At 37.3% G+C, this 18,383-nt stretch overlaps 2 protein-coding genes across 4 annotated transcripts in view; one reads left to right on the top strand and one right to left on the bottom strand.

Moving 5' to 3' along the window:
- Positions 1 to 14,939, bottom strand: part of LOC142340595 (otoferlin-like) — a 126,906-nt gene extending 111,967 nt beyond the window's left edge. For all 3 annotated transcript variants that reach the window (XM_075391270.1, XM_075391273.1, XM_075391272.1), the window contains exons 1-5: positions 14,778 to 14,939; positions 5,297 to 5,504; positions 4,939 to 5,001; positions 1,384 to 1,625; positions 733 to 916 (exon numbers count right to left, since the gene is read on the bottom strand). In XM_075391270.1, the coding sequence (XP_075247385.1) occupies positions 733 to 916; positions 1,384 to 1,625; positions 4,939 to 5,001; positions 5,297 to 5,504; positions 14,778 to 14,920 (840 nt within the window). In that variant the 5' untranslated portion in view covers positions 14,921 to 14,939. The remainder of the gene's footprint in view (positions 1 to 732; positions 917 to 1,383; positions 1,626 to 4,938; positions 5,002 to 5,296; positions 5,505 to 14,777) is intronic.
- Positions 1 to 18,383, top strand: part of LOC142340602 (putative pterin-4-alpha-carbinolamine dehydratase) — a 305,724-nt gene that overhangs the window by 247,756 nt on the left and 39,585 nt on the right. The gene's annotated exons all lie outside the window — the stretch shown is intronic.

Raw genomic sequence — 18,383 nt, 5'->3', positions numbered from 1 at the left:
ACCTTCGTTTGAACGTAGACCATTTTGAGCGAAATGAAATCTTGATATTTTTTAACGCATGATGAACGTATGAATATTTTTGAACTCTACAAAGTGTGGATATAATAACTGTCCATCTGGTACTGTCTGAACATAGACCTATTTTGCCTGGTCTGTCTGGACTTTTCAATTTTCTTAACAACTGCTACAGCAAGAGGGCAACCCTCTTCTTTTAGTATCAGTAAGATTGACAATATTAAGCCTTCTCATATGGTTTTCTCCCACGAAAAGTTACAGCGATCATTTACAATTTCTTTGATTTCATACAATGGGCACATATGATTTCTTTGACGTGATGCAAGGATCGTACTATTAAAAACGTTATGTTTTGTATAACATCATTTATGATCCTTGTATGACTAGTAAGAAATGGCGACCCGGGTAATTTGCAAACAATGGCATAAAAAGCCCTCACAATACTAATTCCTGATTTACGAAGTCTAATTGCAACCTAGTTATTGTGCTTGGTAAGATGGCTTCTGCGAGAACTTGATTTCTATATCGTTTCTTCAGTAATTCAGTAATTAACAAAAAAACCATTCTGATACTTTCGTGACTGTTCCCCACAAAAGCCTCAAGGAGTGCGTTTTGCGCAAAACTGAACGTTTCGCAACGGAATGACTATGGAAGACACGGGGGGGGGGGGGGGGGGGGGGTAATGGTGATTTTGGACGTTGGCTTATTTCTGCCTACCGATAATCCGCTGAAAGTGATCTCGACATACGGATCCACCATGTCCTTCACGTCTCCGAGCGCCAATTTGAACTGGCCCATTATCCCAGAGGACATCCGGGGCAAACCAACTGCCTTGTACACCCTAACTCTGTAATGGGCAAGCTGTCTCTCAACTGGGAATCCTTGGGGGAGCAACTCGTTCCTGAACAACCCAAATGAAACCAGTCGCTTCAGGTACTGATTTTAGTAGTGCCAAATTTTGCTTATTATGGGCATTTCTAATTGACAAATTGACAGCTAAAGAGAGTTTCTTGCAGAATTTCAGCGCATTTTAGACAATTCAGCGCATTGTTTTTTCAGGCTTTTGAGCTGAATTCGTTTGCAAAATTCAGCGCATTTCAACGAATTTTTTAAATAATAAATTTCGGAAATTATCTCGACCCGGGTAATTGCAATTTTACAAAGCTTTGCAAAATTATTCAGAAAAATTAGTTAAAAATGTATTATTTTTGATAATGTTTCTCATTCAAAATAAAATTATTGCTAATGAAAATTAAAAGCTAAAATTACTGCTTATAAAATTAAAGCTAATGTTCTTATGCAAAATAAAATTTAAAAAATAAATTATTTGATCAAAAAATTCAGATGGTAAAAGAACAAACATAGTACCCTTCAATCACTTCATCATCCCCCTCAGGGTCGGCAGGTGGTTTGATCGCGTCACCTTTTCCAATAGCCCCCAAGGTCACTTTGAGTGCGCCAGAAGTCCCGTTGGCCACATCATCTGGGTCGAAGAGGATAGCCCATCGGTTAAAGAAACAGTGACCAGTCTGGTTATACACTGTTCCCACGTCTATTTTGAACTCTCCAATGTTCTCGTCTTTGGAGAAGAGTCCTCCCTTGTTTAAAACCTAAAAGATGAAAAGGTGTAGAAATGAAGCTCTGAGGAAAATAAATGACCAAATTAAGGATGTAGTTTCTGTTAGGGGGTGTATTCAGGCGCAACTAATGTGAGAATTGACCAGTACTGGATTCGAACCAGCATCTCTTACTTGCTAGCTTTGTGTGCTACCCATTTACACCAACTGGTCTTAAGCTCTCGAACTTGGGCATCTCTTATAACCCGTTTTCACATTTTTTCTTGTTCCTCAAGGCTTCATTTCTCCAGCCAAGTATACGTTGAACAAGTAGAGCTTCTTGTCAAGCTGCTTATTATTTAAAAACAATCAATTTCAAAGTAATGAAAACCAGTAGTTAGCAATTGAAAACATCCAACAAGTTTACGACTCTATAGGCGGGCATTAAGACCTGTCAGTATTCAATTTTTACTGCTGTTACAAAAAGAACAACAAATAAAGACAATAAACAAAATTTCAATTAAATCTTAAAGCCGTAAAGCCATATTTTGCCCCTCAAAATACATCCAATTGAGCTTTCCTCGAAAGCGAATAATGTGGCATGCGACCTTTCATTAATGAGAATAGGTAGCAAGTAGGCATAAAATAGAAACAAAGGCAAAATTATTTTCAAAGTGATTAAAGCTATTAGCTATAATATTGAAATAATTAAATAGGTTTGTTTATTCGTTCAAAGGAAGCGACTGAGACCTGTAATATTTCATCATAGGTCTTACGTCAAGAAAAAGAACATGAAATATAGACAGAAAAAAACATTTTTTTTTGCGAAAAACTTGTTTAACCTGTAATAAATGAGCGTACGTAACGAATAGACAAAGAGGAACAAAAATGCAAAGTAAAAAGAGTATTTTTAAAACAATTGTTTTCAAAGTATTGAAAACCATCAAATATCAACTCAGAAATAAATACGGGCTCACGTTTTTCTACATAAAAAGCAATGAGACCTTTCTTTATCCAGGAAATTTCACATGACTGAGGAGAAAAATAAAAACGCCAGTTAAAGACAAATGTGAAGAACTCAGTTAATTTTTTCGAGAGAGGGGTGTCGAAGTCACTAACACCAAAATCTATGCCTTTAAGACATTTATATGTTCAGTTGCCCTTCTTTTGAGAACAAATGATTTAATTTACGGTCTGTCAATTATGTGATAATGTGACCAAATCGAAAAAATGTCAAAAATGAGTCAATGCCTAATGGGAAAACTGGTGAAATCTAGCATTATAAAAAGCCATAAAGGCATAACTTAACGCGTAAATACGCAAAAAAATATTGAATTTTAATTCAGTAGAATTGAGAGGAAGAAGAAGCATTCTTTCTTTGAGAACACAAGTTGACCAAATTAAGAGAAAAATTGTGGGTAAATTCAATTGGCCGTTGTTTACAAAAAAATCAAACATTCCTAAAAGTCAAAAGGACCATAATCTTTGAGTAAAAAAACCAGATACACTAATATTTAACTGCATAGGTAACTAATTGGACTTACTTAGAGTGAGCTGTCATTTCATTTGTTCTTTCTTTAATTAAAAAATACCGAATTTTTTTTTGAAAAAGACGGACTGATTACAATCCGATTTTTTTGGATTTTAACATTTCAACATTGGTCCAAAACCAGCTTTGCTATTGTTGATCGTCCATGAAGAACACTCAATTAATTTGAATACTGTTGATCCAGATAATTTGTTAGTTAAAAGATCAAAAACAAATGCTGCTTTTCTGATAAACATAGAGTAACTCTCAATGGAAGTGGAAGTAATACTAGCTCCCTTTGTAGCCTACAAAGATTTTTTGAGTTGTTTTTGGATTTTAGGATCCGCCATGTTTGATCAAAGTGGACAAGAATAATTATTTCGGGCATTTTTTTATGAAAGTTCTGAATTTTGAAATATTTAGCCAAAATTTTAGCCAAAAACTATAAAGCAAACTATTCAACAATACTTTTTTATCTTCAAAAATAAAATCAGCACTTCTTTTTTTAACAATTTTTACATATTTTAGCAAAATTGACAAATATTTAGGCAAAAATTCCGGAAAATGTGATAAAAAATATCGCATGTGGGTCTAATATTCACGAAAATTTAAATCACGATAACTTGCTCTAAGTAACAAAATTCGGAAAAATCTTTTTAATTCCATAATCTACGCTGGACAGGCTTCTTAATGATACCACTTAGAACTCTCTACGATTAATATATCGATTAATATATCAAAATTGTCTGAGCAAAAAAAACCACTTGAGCATGTAGTTCCTCCCCCCTCAAGAGGGTTCAGAACAAAAATTTATTGAAGTTGTTTTACCGAGATCCAAAAACCTCACTATAGTGAGCCACCGTGATTAATAGCTCGTTCAACTGCAACGATAACCTTTACAAAAATTTAGTCATACTTTTTCTTTTAAATGCAAAACAGAAATGTGGTGAACAAAATAAGAGAAAAAGTCAAGTTTGTGGGGAAAAATCTCGTTTCTTTTTGCCATAATCATTTTTAGTAATTAAATATTCTCAAAAAGCCGATTTCATTCTGACAGAAGGTTGTTTGTACTAATAAAACTAAAGTGGGAATCATCGATGGAATGGTCTGGTTTTCGTTTGTAAAAAATATCAACAAAAATTTTATTTAGATGCGACAAGCTTGAGTCTAGTCAAGCCATCACTTATGATTTGTTGTTCAATGCGATCAGATCTGTCTAGATACGGATCATATTTTGATCAAAGTGGTGTCTAGAATGTCAAATGAGCTAAACGCCCCCAAGTTATTTGGGCTTTTTGGTAAATTTCGAAGTAAAAGTACATGTTCCGGTCTTTTATTGAACAGGATAACGCGTCTGTGCTTAAATGAAACATGTTCAGCCTTTTTTTCCAAAGAAAGGGATTGGGAAGTATATTCGAGAACTGGATCCAATACAAAGCTTACTCGAGATTTTTGCAATTGTGATTAAGGAAGCGGAAAATTTTTTAAGGAAAATTAGGAGAACAATTGTAGCAACTTTTAAACGAATTTGACGCAGATTTAGTGGAAACCGTGAACTCAAAACGTAGTTTTATTTAATGTTTGTGACGCTTTTGAAAACTTTATATGTAAATAGTTTTTTGCTGCCATAGTCTACATTCAACCGAATTTCATTGTTCGTCCAAATTTGACATCTGTCATATTATGTATGTAACGGTTTTTTGAATGATGCTAAATTGAACTACATAATTGGTTACGAGCAGAAAAATTACTACCATTCAGATATGATGTCTCATAAAATGATTTCATAAATCATTTTTTATTAAAATCTAAGCTTTCAGTTATTGTAGTATAACTTACTGTGAGTTTTATAATAGAGTTGAGCATCTCAACAGGAGGCATCACGAAGTCGAACACGAACGACTGAAAAAAAACGCGAGATTACAACTTACACATTTCTGATCCACATGTACTTGTATATCGTTTTCAATATCATCATTAAGACTGCTCGTTTTGTCCTGGGTTCAATTTCCCATATTATTAATTGGCGTTGAGAGAGGACGAGTCAAAAGTTTTAGGTTGGGTTCAACTCCTTGGAAGCTGCGGGAATGGGTGCGGAGGGGAGGGGGGGAGGGGGGAGGGGGCAAAACTGTAACAATGCAAAAGATCCCGTCGTTTAGATTAGCTTTAAATTTGCTAATATTAAAAATGTACCAACCTCATCAAAATAGGGACATGCGACTGTCTCTTCTATGACTTTGGTAATCTTCTTCTGGTCAGCCACTTCGACAATGACGTAAGGGTGCAACTCAGCGCCTGCCAGTCTCTGGGCCTCAATGACATGCACGTTGATCTGGAAGCCACTCTCTTTGAACATGGAATCCGCTGCCGATGTTTCGTTATCTTCTGGCAATTTGGAAGAGACACTGCAACAATTATCATACTTTCATTTTTTAATAGGTAAAGTAGATTATTACCTGAGGTTACTAAACAAAGTAGACACAAAAATATTACCCGGGTCAAGGTGTCACCGCCCTTCAACGCAAATATATGTAAGATAAGAGGTGAATAAGGGAAATTTTGTAAGATAAGCGGTGAAATTACAAAAATCAGGCGGTGATTGCAGTGAAAAAAATTTTATCGCCTGGTAGTGGTGAAATTACATAGTTTCACCACTGAATTTGGCGGCGGTGAAATTAAATAAATTCACCGCTTTAACAAAAAGTGTCCAAATTATGTAAGATAAGAGGTGAATGCGGTGAAATTACATATATCTATACCGCTTAACTTAGTGGTGAAATTACATAATTTCACCTCTTACAAAAAGTGTCAAAAACATAAGATTATGGGGGCAATTTTAGGGCGGGCAGGGGGTGGAAAAACGAGGTAAGATATAGGTATAGGGCAATTGGGAGTAAAGGAGGAAATGTTAGATTTAACCCCCTTAAAATAACCCCCCCCCCGATTTGTAACTTTTTAACACATTTTTTCTAAGCGGTGAAATAGCGGTGAACCGCAATTAGCTGACATGAAACTATCGCTACCAAACTAATAAGCCCCGAAACTGTAGATTATTTGGAACTTATGAGGATTTAGATCTGAAAAAAACTGGATGATAATATTCAATACTGAGATAAAATAAAGCAACAATTTCTTTAATTTACTTAAATTTTTAATTACAATGGCGTGATAGCCGAGAGGTAAGGTGAGTGATTCAAAGGCTAAAGATTGAGAGTTCAATCCCCTGCCTTGTGAATCTGTCTGTGTGAGGACGAGTTCTTACGCAAGCATATAGCTTCAGGTTGACCATAGCCTGACCAATGTTTTTTGCAGTGACGATACCATGTGAAAATTGCGGACGCAAAAAAAGTGGCTACAGTCACCAAAGATGAGCAATGTTGCTCATAAAAGATTAGTTTTAAAAAAGTGGAATAATAAGAAGAGGCCCAGCTGAGAACAGGCTACTGTTGGCCTAATGCTGTTCCGCTGCGATTACGCAGGAACCACAAGTATAATTATTATTTATTATGACTCAGTTTCACATTTCAAATATTGTTAAAATGGGAAAAAGGTTTAACATAAGTGGCAAAATATTGTTTTTTTTTCACCACAAATTTTTTACATAATTTTGCGGTGAAATGCTGTGAAAGTATGTAAATTCACCAGTAGAGTAAGCGCTGAACTTACAAAAAGTCACCACATTTCACCACTTTTTGTAAGTTCACCGCTTACTCTGTAGCCTGTTCAGAGCCTACAGTAGCCTGTTCTCATCTTCGCTTTTTCATATTATTCCACAAATTTCAGACTAATCTTTTTATGAGCAACATTGCTGCTTTTTTGGTGACTATAGCCACTTTTTTTGCGTCCGCACTTTTCGCTTGTTACCTTCATTGCAGACAACATTGGTAAGGCTAAGGTCAACATAAAGCTATGGTTGCATATGAGCTCATCCTCACACAGACAGCTTCACAAAGGCGGGGGATTTAACTCTCGATCTTTAGCGTGTGAATCACTCACCTTACCTCTCGGCTATCTCGCCAATACAATTATAAATTTAAGTAAATTAATAAATTTGTTGCTTTATTTTTTCCCAGTATTAAATATTATCTCACAGTTTTTTTTTCAGATTCAAATCCCCACAGGGTCCAAATAATCTCCAGTTTCGGGTCTCAATAGATCGGTAGTGATAGCTTCATGTCATCTAATTTCGGTTTTTCCGCGGGGTAGGGGGTTGTCGAATAAACTGCCTCAATTTTAAATTTCCACTAATGTCCACGATAGTTTTTAACAACGTGTCAATAAAACTGAATTGAACGAAATCTTTATTGATGAATTATTTTTAGAAGACGATTCGAGGTTTTGGCAATCTTACTGTAAAATGAAACGGTTACTGCTAACAATTCAGTATCTGTTAAATTTTCGACAGAAATCTTATTTTCCTGATGTCTTCATCTTTCTAGCCAATTTTACTTGAAGACGTAAAGCAAACTCCAAGCGCTGCTAAGCTTGATCCTATGCTTAACGTATTTATTTTTGATGTCTTTTGTCTAATTTTTAGGCATAAATAAAAATTTCAATATTTGATGAATTTGTCTTGAAGATATTCCTCAATGCACTTTCATTGTGCCGTGATAACCGAGATGTAATGTGTGCGAACCACACGCCACTGTTTGCTCCCCTGCCTCCGTGAAGTTGTCTGTGAGAGGATGAGCGCTCACTTAACAATGGTTTCAAATTGACCAGAATCCGACAAACGAATCTTGACTGGAATAAATGTACCCGGAGCTACCCCTCATTGTGATTCATCAATGTTTCAGTTAAATGACATTGAAAACCGATCTGAGTCATTGAAACAAAAGTGTTGGTACATCTTCAGCCTGACCAGAAAACGTTTAGACTAATAACATGCTGTTAACAAACTTGGCATGAAGAAAATCATGCTGTTTTTTGTCTGACAAGTATTACTTGTCTGCATGTGACATGTACCCTCTGATATATGCTCAGCATTCTGTAATGAAATAATACCGGACATTTCTTGGGTAGTTTCAACTGACATTCATTAAGTTGGTGCAAATTAATGCCCCACCTGCACCCCCCCCCCCCCAATCCTGGTGGGCTCCCTGATGCCTGGTTTCAGCCATACCCACTTAGGCCGCTACGCGAGAAGCCGAAATACGTTCTGTACTCAATAAACAACCTCACCAGACAAGCCACTGCTGATGAAGAACACTACACGTGTTCAGATGTTATTACTTACTATGAGTGATTTGACGCCCAATGTTAACCAAAGGTTGTCAAAGTGAAAATACGATTGTGAGAAGTTGCGTGAGACTCGTGCGGGGGCTTGGTGATGCGGGAAGGGGAGTAGGCCAGGGCCTATGCATGCGGTTTTTCTTCGTTGCTGAGGTCATTAGGTTATTCGTTCTTGTAAGAGAAAATCCGGGCTGCAGTTATTCATTCCCAGAGTGTGTAAATTTTTATGCTCAGACAAAAAGAATTGGATGAGTCATCAAGTTTTGAAATACAGAATAAAAATTTGAAAATGGGACATGTACACAACAATTGCCAGCGCCAAATACAGAAAGAAATTTGTCTGATTCATTGATGAAATATAATATTTGGTAGGTCCGGCTAGCAGGTATTCTTTTGTAGATGCAAGAAACGCCCATAGCCACAAAAAGAGCATTAACGGTCGCAAAAAGAACAGTCTGAAAACTATGGAATAATTGAAAAGGGCAGTTGAAAAAAGGCTAATGCGATGAAAAATGATGCTGTTTCGCTGCAACAACTAATTATTATGTATCGAAATTGCTAGAGTTTCTGCTTTTTTACAACTCTCTCATAAACTATGTTGGGTTATGGACTTTCGCAAGCGGAATAAAAAGCGTTTTTAACTAAGTAAAAAGAATTAATTTCTCAAAAATGAGAGAATAACAAAATGGTATTTTACTGTATAATTTAGAGATTTACAGGAGAGATCTGATTATTAGATCAAGATGGCGATTTGAATTTGGGGAGGAAAAAGGACTCAAAAATCAGCTGTATATATACCCATTATCAGTGTGAAAAAGTCAAGATACAAAAATAATCTTGGCACCGTGATTTATAGTGGGGGTAGCAAAGGTTACCCAATATGGTTTGCTTCTGCAAATCAGTCGCAAAGGGAACCATAAATGGAATGTATTTGCACTTTTCTAAGAATTCGTTCACACTTCCGGAGATATCATCATCATTTAATACATGCTGGGAAGATTTTACATCAATTAATCTAACTCTAATTATAGTTATCTAGATTAACCAATTTGAACCGAATATTGATTCTAAGCACCATTTCTTGACGATTCATTTATATAATTTCTTTGATCGAAGTCATATTGCTTGTCTTTCTAATCTGGTAAGTCAAACTTTCTTTCTAATTCTCACTAAATTTGAACTTAATAAATTTGATAAGACTATAGTTGGATCGATATTCTAACACCCCCACTCAGACTTGAGCTGATTGCGTAGAGTCTGTTCCCATCAAATCTGCTCTGAATGTTTCCACTTTCGAAACGGGTAAGGACTTTGTGAAGATGTCCGCTGCCATTTTGTCTGTAGGGACGTAATGAATTGAAATAGTCCCATCCTCCATCTTTTCCCGGATGAAGTGAAACTTTGTTTCGATGTGCTTGCTCCTTTTATGCATGACTGGGTTTTGGCAGAGTCTGATACAACTTTGGTTGTCTTCTCCAATTGTTATTGGACGTTTCTGTTGGATGCCAAAATCCTCTAGAAGTTGTTTCAGGTAGAGTGCTTCCTGAACTGCTGCTGCCATGCCCTGATATTCTGCTTCTGATGAAGAAAGAGCAACTGTGGCCTGCTTCTTGACATCCCAGCTGAGTGCTGCGCCACGTCCGTTGAGCTTGAAGTAATAGCCCGTTGTTGATTTTCTGTCGTTCACGTCTCCAGACCAGTCTGCATCACTTTCCCCCACTAAATCATAACTAGCCTCTTTTGTGTAAGTAAATTTTAAGCCTTTTGAACCTTGAAGATATCGCAGAAGTCGTTTTCCGCACATCCAGTGTTGATTGGTAGGTGCATTCATGTGTCTGGACAGAATGTTGACTGTGAATATTATGTCTGGCCTCGTCCGTTTGGCCAGATACAGAAGTAATCCAACCAAGCTTCTGTAGATCCTCTGGTCCACTTCTTCGTCTCCGTTTTGTGCTGTCTGAAGTTTCAAATTCAAATCAGCTGAAGTTCTTGAGGGTTTGCTTTGATCCATTTGAAACCGCTCAAGCATTGTTTCTATGTAGCGTTCTTGGTCGACTGTGACTTTGCCCTCTTCTCGTCTGATTCTTAGACCCAGAAATCAGAGTAGTCACCCTCTGTCTTCCATGTGAAAGGTTGCTTCTAGTGCCTTCTTGACATCAGAGACCACTGTCATACTTCTTGATGCTACTATGATGTCGTCAACCCAGAACAAGATGAAGGTGTGATCCTCTGCTTCTGATCTTGCAAACAATCAGTGATCGTTCCTGCTTCTGGTGAACCCCTGTCTCAGTAGGAAGTTTGCCAGCTCTTTGTACCAGTTGTTAGCAGCCTGTTTCAAACCATAAATTGATTTATTTAGTCGACACACTAACTTCTCCCCATCTGATCCGCGTTTTACAAACTCCTGTGGCTCTTCCAGATACATTTCTTCCTCGATTGGTGAGTGCAGGAAAGCAGTCTTGACATCAAATTGGTGCATCACATGGCGCTGCTTCGCTGATAGCTGAAGTAGAATCCTGAATGTCTCTGGCTTGCAGGTAGGCGCAAAAGCCTCAAAGTAGTCCAGTCCTTCCACTTGTTTGAAGCCTTTCGCCACATAGCGCGCTTTGTATTTGTCTTGCAGTGCCTTGACCTCGCCTTCATTGCCCAGTGCCACTGGTCCCAATCGTCACCTTGCTTGGTTTCGTAGACTGTTTTGGGTTCCACATAGTTGCCCTCAGTCACAGCAAGATGGGTCCTGACTTCTCCAAAAAATTGCGGAACATTCCTTGCTCGTGTCCCTCGTCTGGGCTCTGCTCTGTCCGCGTGTTCCAGTGCATCTTCCTTGAAGCCAACTAACTGTGAGAAGTCTTCTGTGTAACTGTCTTCCAGTGACTCTGAGTCTCTGTGACTCCCTCTTGTTGCAGTAGATCCTTCATCTAGTGCTGTTTCTCGAACATCCGAGGCCTCTTGTCTCAGTGTTGTTTCTTGAGTATTCACGCTCCCTGCGTCATGCCACTCCTCCTTTATTGCAGTAGATGTGTCCTGTCGTTCTCTGTTGTCATCGTCTTGATGACCATCATCTGGGTGCCAGATTCCCAGTTCCGACCCATCATCTAGTAGGTCAGCCGTTTCTTTGTTGTCAGGGATTGAACCCACTTCAGACTCCTTGATGATCACATCTCGAACTGCCATCACCTTGCGTGTGTTGGGTATGTACACCAGGTATCCGTTTTCTCCTTAAGTGTAACTAACCCACAAACTTTCCTTCCAGTGCCTTGGGTTCACGTTTGCTGACTTCTCTGTCCCTCTTCCTCATGAAGACTGTGCAACCAAAAATAGATAATTTACTAATTGGAAGCTTAGGTTTTATGCCTCTCATCAGCTCTGCTGGGCATTTTTCTTGTCCTCGTCTCACAACCAAGTTTCTGGTCCTTGCTGCGTGAAGAATTGCTGCTCCCCACATCATCTTGGGAAGTCCTGAGTCAATGAGCAAACGTCTTGCCATCTCCAGCAGTGTCCTGTTGCACCTCTCAGCTAACCCATTCTGTTGTGGCGTCTCTGGTATGGTCTTCTCCTGTAGAATGTCGGCATTTTAGCAGTACGTCTTGAACTGCTCTGAGAGAAATTCTTTCGCATTGTCTTGCCTCAGCTTCTTGGGCGTCCCCACACTGAGAACAAATTTCTTCAGGCTGGCCAATGCTTCACTCTTTGCCTTAAGCAATTCCACAAACAAAAATTTCGTGTACTGGTCTGCAAACAATATGCAGAACCGGAACTCTGAAAGTGACTCTACCCTCTCCAGCTTCTCTCCTGCTTGGGTCTCTGCCACTCTTGGTACTGGAGTCTTTGTGATCTTGGCCAACGCACAAACATCGCATACATCATCGAGTTCCCCCACTGTCTCTGGTGCATTCCTGACCACATCCGCTTGATTCAAATGACCCAATCGTCTGTGCCACTTCCTTGCATTGTCAAGTTTCACGCTGTTGGAACTCATCTTGATTTCTAGAACGCTGCAGGGTAAGTAAAACAAATTATTTTCTTGTGTTAGTTTTACCCGAGTTCCCTTCTGGAGTTTCATGCAGCTGTTTCCTCTCTCGAAAGTGAAGCCATGTCCCCACTCCGTGCATCTTGAGACTGATAGGAGGTTTGAAGAATAGTCCGGCACACACAGAACGTTTTTGAGTTCGCATTGCATTATCCCTTTGTTTGAGGGTATGCTGATCCTCACACAGCCTCTGCGCACCACTTTGGAAGCCTCTCCGTTGGGACTTCTGACCACTGATTGAATGGGCACAAAGTCCAGAAACGCATCGATGTTCGTCACTATGTGATATGTACAACCACTGTCCACTAGCATGCCTGCTGTCTTCCACTGGGTAAGAGCTGCCCAGCATTCCTCGTCTGGTGTAGCCAATGTTGGACCCATTGCCACTGACTCATGTTTGCCTCCATCTCTTTGTCTCTTGCATGCCCTGTCTAGGTGACCCTTCTCACCACACTTGCTGCATTGTGCTGTCTCCTTCTTCCTGCAGTCCTTGGCAAAGTGTCCAGGGATCCCACACACAAAGCAGTTTCCTTTCCTGGGTCCCTTCTTGAAGTCACGCTTCGCTGCCAGTGCCACTGAACCACTTTGTCCCTTGTGTCTCTGCACGGTGCGCTAATGAAAGTTCTGCAGCCTTTTCCTTCAACTCTGTGAAGTTCGTTGCCGGGTTGAAGCTTTCCTGTATAACAAAATTTTCATACCTCATTGGCAGACCATTGAGGACCAAGGCGTTGAAGAGGGTCTCTGAGACTGCTTCCCCTGCTTCTTGTAGCCTTGTGAGCAACTCCTGACCTCTGATGAAGAAGCTGTCCAAATCCTCAGAATCCTCGAGCTGCAGTCGAGCAAGCTGTGCCACTAAAGTCACCACTGTCGGCGTCTCCACACTCTGAAGCTTTTGCTCCATCTCCAATGCCATCATCTCCCACACAGTCATGTCTCATCAGCATGAGGGTTGTTGCATCCAGAGTCAGTGCCAGATGGCACCACACATTGTTCCGTTTCTCCTTGATGTCTGCAACTTCCTTCTCATATGCATCCTTCAGCACCTTGTGGTTCTTCTTCTCATCATTGGTTGCCCCATTAGCCAGTGGCGCAGGCTCATTGGGTTGATCCTCTGTCCCCAGTAGTGATTTGTAGAGTCCCTTCGTCTGCATCATCGCCACAAATCTTGTGCTCCAGATTGGAAAGTCCTGTGCCTTTCCTGTGTAGGTCAGCAGCTTCAATGTCTGTTGATCCATTGGTGTTTGAGCAGGCAAAAGAGTTGTGAAAAGAAAAGGTACTAAGCAGAAAAGGATTATGACTGTCAACAACAAATTAGTTTTGTTTTGGAAATTAATTTTATGACTTAGAAAATTGCTGGGCCCGTAACCTGTTGGGTTATGGACTTTCGCAAGCGGAATAAAAAGCGTTTTTAACTAAGTAAAAAGAATTAATTTCTCAAAAATGAGAGAATAACAAAATGGTATTTTACTGTATAATTTAGAGATTTACAGGAGAGATCTGATTATTAGATCAAGATGGCGATTTGAATTTGGGGAGGAAAAAGGACTCAAAAATCAGCTGTATATATACCCATTATCAGTGTGAAAAAGTCAAGATACAAAAATAATCTTGGCACCGTGATTTATAGTGGGGGTAGCAAAGGTTACCCAATATGGTTTGCTTCTGCAAATCAGTCGCAAAGGGAACCATAAATGGAATGTATTTGCACTTTTCTAAGAATTCGTTCACACTTCCGGAGATATCATCATCATTTAATACATGCTGGGAAGATTTTACATCAATTAATCTAACTCTAATTATAGTTATCTAGATTAACCAATTTGAACCGAATATTGATTCTAAGCACCATTTCTTGACGATTCATTTATATAATTTCTTTGATCGAAGTCATATTGCTTGTCTTTCTAATCTGGTAAGTCAAACTTTCTTTCTAATTCTCACTAAGTTTAAGACTATAGTTTGATCGATATTCTAACAAACTATACTCAAATTGGTAGTAGACTTAAGTAGATATCAAGGATGTTTGTTATCTTTCGAATAAAAAGCGCTTGCTTCGCATTTGATTTTTAATAAACATAGAAATATGTGTTGCAAAACTCAACAATGGTCTTCTATGGTACGAAAAAGGTACGTATAAACTTTGTTTAAAAAGTCAAAAAGGTGAAAAAACGATTTGCGTAGCTTCAGCAGAAGTTTCGAGCAACATTTGGGAGAACACGTGTTCCAAAACTACCAACAGTTTTTTTCTAAATTTTTATAGAAAAAAACGTAAAGTTTTTGTTCTCTCTTCTGTTCTCATAGCCCCATGAAAAAGGGGTTGATTTATTTATTGGAAAATTCTAACACTAAAGAAAAATTCGAGTCAAACAATTAAATCAATCAAATCTTCGAGCTAGAGAATTCATTATATACTTGCCTGATTGGTTGTAAAAGGGAGTCATCGAAAAACTCCAGCTGTTGTTCGTCCAGCTCGTATCGTTTGGATGACTCTGATACTGGAAGGGTTCCAGTCTTGTTCTGAGAGGTCTTTTTGCTCAGCTTTGATAGCTTCTGGAACATCTTAGGGCCACCACCTTTCTTGTTTCTGAAATCACAAACATCATCGGTAAATTTGAAGTATGTAGAAAAGCTGTCGCATCCGCTACAAATGATTGTTTAAATTGAGCTAGTTTTTCATTTGACTGAAGATTATTTTAACTGGTAGAGAAAATGTTCGAGAATTTGAGGTTTTTGTTTCTCAGAATTCTGGATGTTAAAGTTCAGTGCACTTGACCAGAATATGTTCGGTTTCAAATGCAGGAAAACTTCGGTATGTTTAATTTCGCAAGATTTTGCATGCTCGGTTTAAAAACGTATGTAGTCAGAATTTATTGTCACCAGAGCTGCAGTACAGTTAGAAATAATTGGCTGGCTGAATTATCGGATACGTTGCTTAATAATAATGATTTTGCATCCGTTTCTGAAACGGTCTACTTCATAGTAAACTGTAAATGTCTTATGCAGATAGTAGATTTGTAATGTCATGTGACCTGACTTATAAACGTTTCTTGCAATTAATTTTGAACTGGTATATGCTTGCATGATTATTGGTTATCTTGCTTGAATGCAAAAATTTGCAAGGTGACGGATTATTTCAAATGATTCTACAAGTCGGATGGTCAACCTGTAAGATTCTTACAAATTCACTTTTTTCAATCTGTCTTCCCAATTACTCTTTTTGGTACGAATTTTTTATTTAACGCTAAATTTAGACCAAAAAGGTTTGTATGTTTGATATCCACCTTGTTTTTGTTCTGTCTTGTTTTCTCTGTTTCCTGTTTTTCTTCAATTGTTATCGGAATCCTATACATACATGATTTTAAGAGTAGTGTCAGTTTCTCGAAAATCTATTTTCACCTCGACTTGTGGAATTTTTGAAACTTTTTATTGTTCCGACCCCACTTGTGGGGGGAGGAACTATATACTCAAATGGGTTTTTTTTTAGTCAATTTTGGCCGATCGATATATTCATCGTAGAGAAATGTTAGTGGTATCATTAAAAAGCTCGTGCAGCATAAAATTCGAAATTAAAAAGATTTTATCGACGTTTAAAGTTTTGTGTGAACACGCGATATTTGCACGATTTTGTTCACTTTTAGTGGAATTTTAGTGTAAATTTAGATCTTTTCTATTAAAAAAAATCAATTCAAAATTATATTTCAGGCGACAATATGCAACAATATTGTGTTACTAATAATTGAAAGACGATAAAAAAGGCTAGTTCTGGTCTGATAACGAAGTTTAATATCAAAAAAATATCGAAATCTATTCAAGTGGTTCTTTTAGAAAACTTTTCCTATATTTTTTTGTTTTTCAGTCACTCTGAGACTAGTCACTTCTCATATCGAGGTTCAGTTAATGACAAAAGTCATTTACAGTCAAATTATGCCCTATGATAAAAAATTCGTTTTCGAGGAATCGCTCATGTTTTTTTTTGCTTCGACTCTGAGTTTTCGAAATTTTAATTGAAAATTTTACTTTCATTTTTACGTTTTACAAAGTCTTTGGAGTTTTATGGCATATACTCATGACTAAAAGCGCAATAGATTTCGTAATGAGTGAACCTATTTAGTGCTTTAATGGACCTATCTAGTGGACAACTAATGGCTGTTAAGACTTTGAAAATAAATTTTCGGAATTTTTATTCAACCTTAAACAATCATAAATTTATCTTCGTGATTTGTAAGTCAGTCTCAGTAATTACAGTACATCCTTCCTTCCTAATGCAACCGAAATTAATCTGGTTAGCAGTTTTATCTTGTAACTATTGGTCATTTGACTCCAATGCCACAAGATTCTACAAAATTTTTTCCGAATTTTTGGATGTTTTCGTATCATTGGTTCTTTTTGAATTCTTATCTTAATTATCTTAATATTGATATCTTCAACTGGCTTAGGAAAGACGTTCATTGGATCATAGATAAAGGTTTCAGAGAAAAACGTATTGTTTAATTGGCTTCGAAACTTTCCTCTCGCACTCTTCTACTGATTTTTTGGTTTTTGCCTATATATATTGTTGTTTTCATAGTCATAAGACTTATTGGGATGTCTTATTGGTTAGGTATGCTTGACAAACATCAAGGTGTAACTGAGCGTATTTATTGACATCCGTTGAAAGCTATTGAATTTAATGGCTGTCAAGACTTTAAAAATACTTTTTCGAAATTTTTTTTGAACACTAACCAATTGTAACCTTATTTTCTTGAAATGTAAGTCAGTCTCGGTAATGTCAGGTCTCTTTTCACTTCTACTTCAGCCAAAACTGTTCTAGTTAGCGGTTTTTTTCTTCTAACTATTGGTTTTATGAGTCCCATGCACGAGTTTTCATAATTTTTTATAAATTTTTGTAAATACTTTTTCGTAATCCTGGTTCCTTTTGAAATCTTATGACATTATTTTAATTATTGATAGCTCCCGTTGGCTTAGAGAAGACGGACAGTGTATCATAGATATTGTTATCAGAGAAAAGCTTATGGTTTAAATGGCCCCGACACTTTCTTCTCGCACTTTTCTCTTGAAATTGTGGATTTTGACTGTATTTGTTGTCGTTTTCATAGTCAGTGATTTGTTATAATGTCTTATTGATGACTCTTTGGATGAAAAACATTGTTGTTGTCCCATCGAGACATAGTCTAGCATATTTATTTGCTTCCGTTGAAATCTATTGAATTTAATTGCGTTGATGCTACTGGTTCTCTCAAAAATTTCCTGCTTTTAATGTATTTGTTCGTATTTGTTGATTTTTTGTTATTCATATTGTTAAAAAAAGAAGAATCTCATTGATGTTGAAAAATAAATTGAAATTGTAAATTTTTTTACAGAAATTTTCAGTTTTTTAATGGCTTTTCACTCGACACTTTCACTCGACACTCAATTTTTTTTTAATTCGCTGTTTTTGCCTGTTTTTTATTCTTTTTGTAGCCGTAAAATGCTGACTTTTTCAACATACTTGTAATTAAATATTAAATGAATTATGTTACTCAAAGCAGTCAGTTTATAGCGAATAGTCATAAAGTTCTTGATATTATATTTAAATGTGGTCCAAATGAACATTTTGCCAGTTTAAGATTAGCTGAATTAGTATAAATTAAAACTGAAATAAAAATACCTATTATTTAGATAATAGCTAATGATTTTAATGGCTTCAATAATTTGTGTTTTCGCAAATTGTTTGCAAGTTTTTGAGTTTTTCTGTATCTTTAGTCCGTTTCCATTGCTTAGTCTAACCAAAGACAGGTCCCATTGCTTTCATACTGACTGTTACTAATTTTATCCAGATTTATTTTGTTATAAGCTAAAGATTATTAAGACTTTTGAAATTAATTGGTTTAAAAAATTTTGATCGATTTCTGAATTTTGCCTCATTATTTCTTCTCTTTGTCGACTTGTTACCTAGTCTCATTTTGGAACGTTTTCATCTGCTGTATAGTTAGGAGTTAGTATTTTTGTGAAGTTAAGGCTTAATCTGATTGCATTTTGACGT

Source organism: Convolutriloba macropyga, chromosome 6 (assembly GCF_964194025.1).
Source record: "Convolutriloba macropyga chromosome 6, txConMacr16.3, whole genome shotgun sequence".
Taxonomy (NCBI): Eukaryota; Metazoa; Xenacoelomorpha; order Acoela; family Convolutidae; genus Convolutriloba; species Convolutriloba macropyga.
The sequence above is the reverse complement of the archived record's forward strand: the minus strand, read 5'-3'. Positions and strand labels throughout refer to the sequence as shown.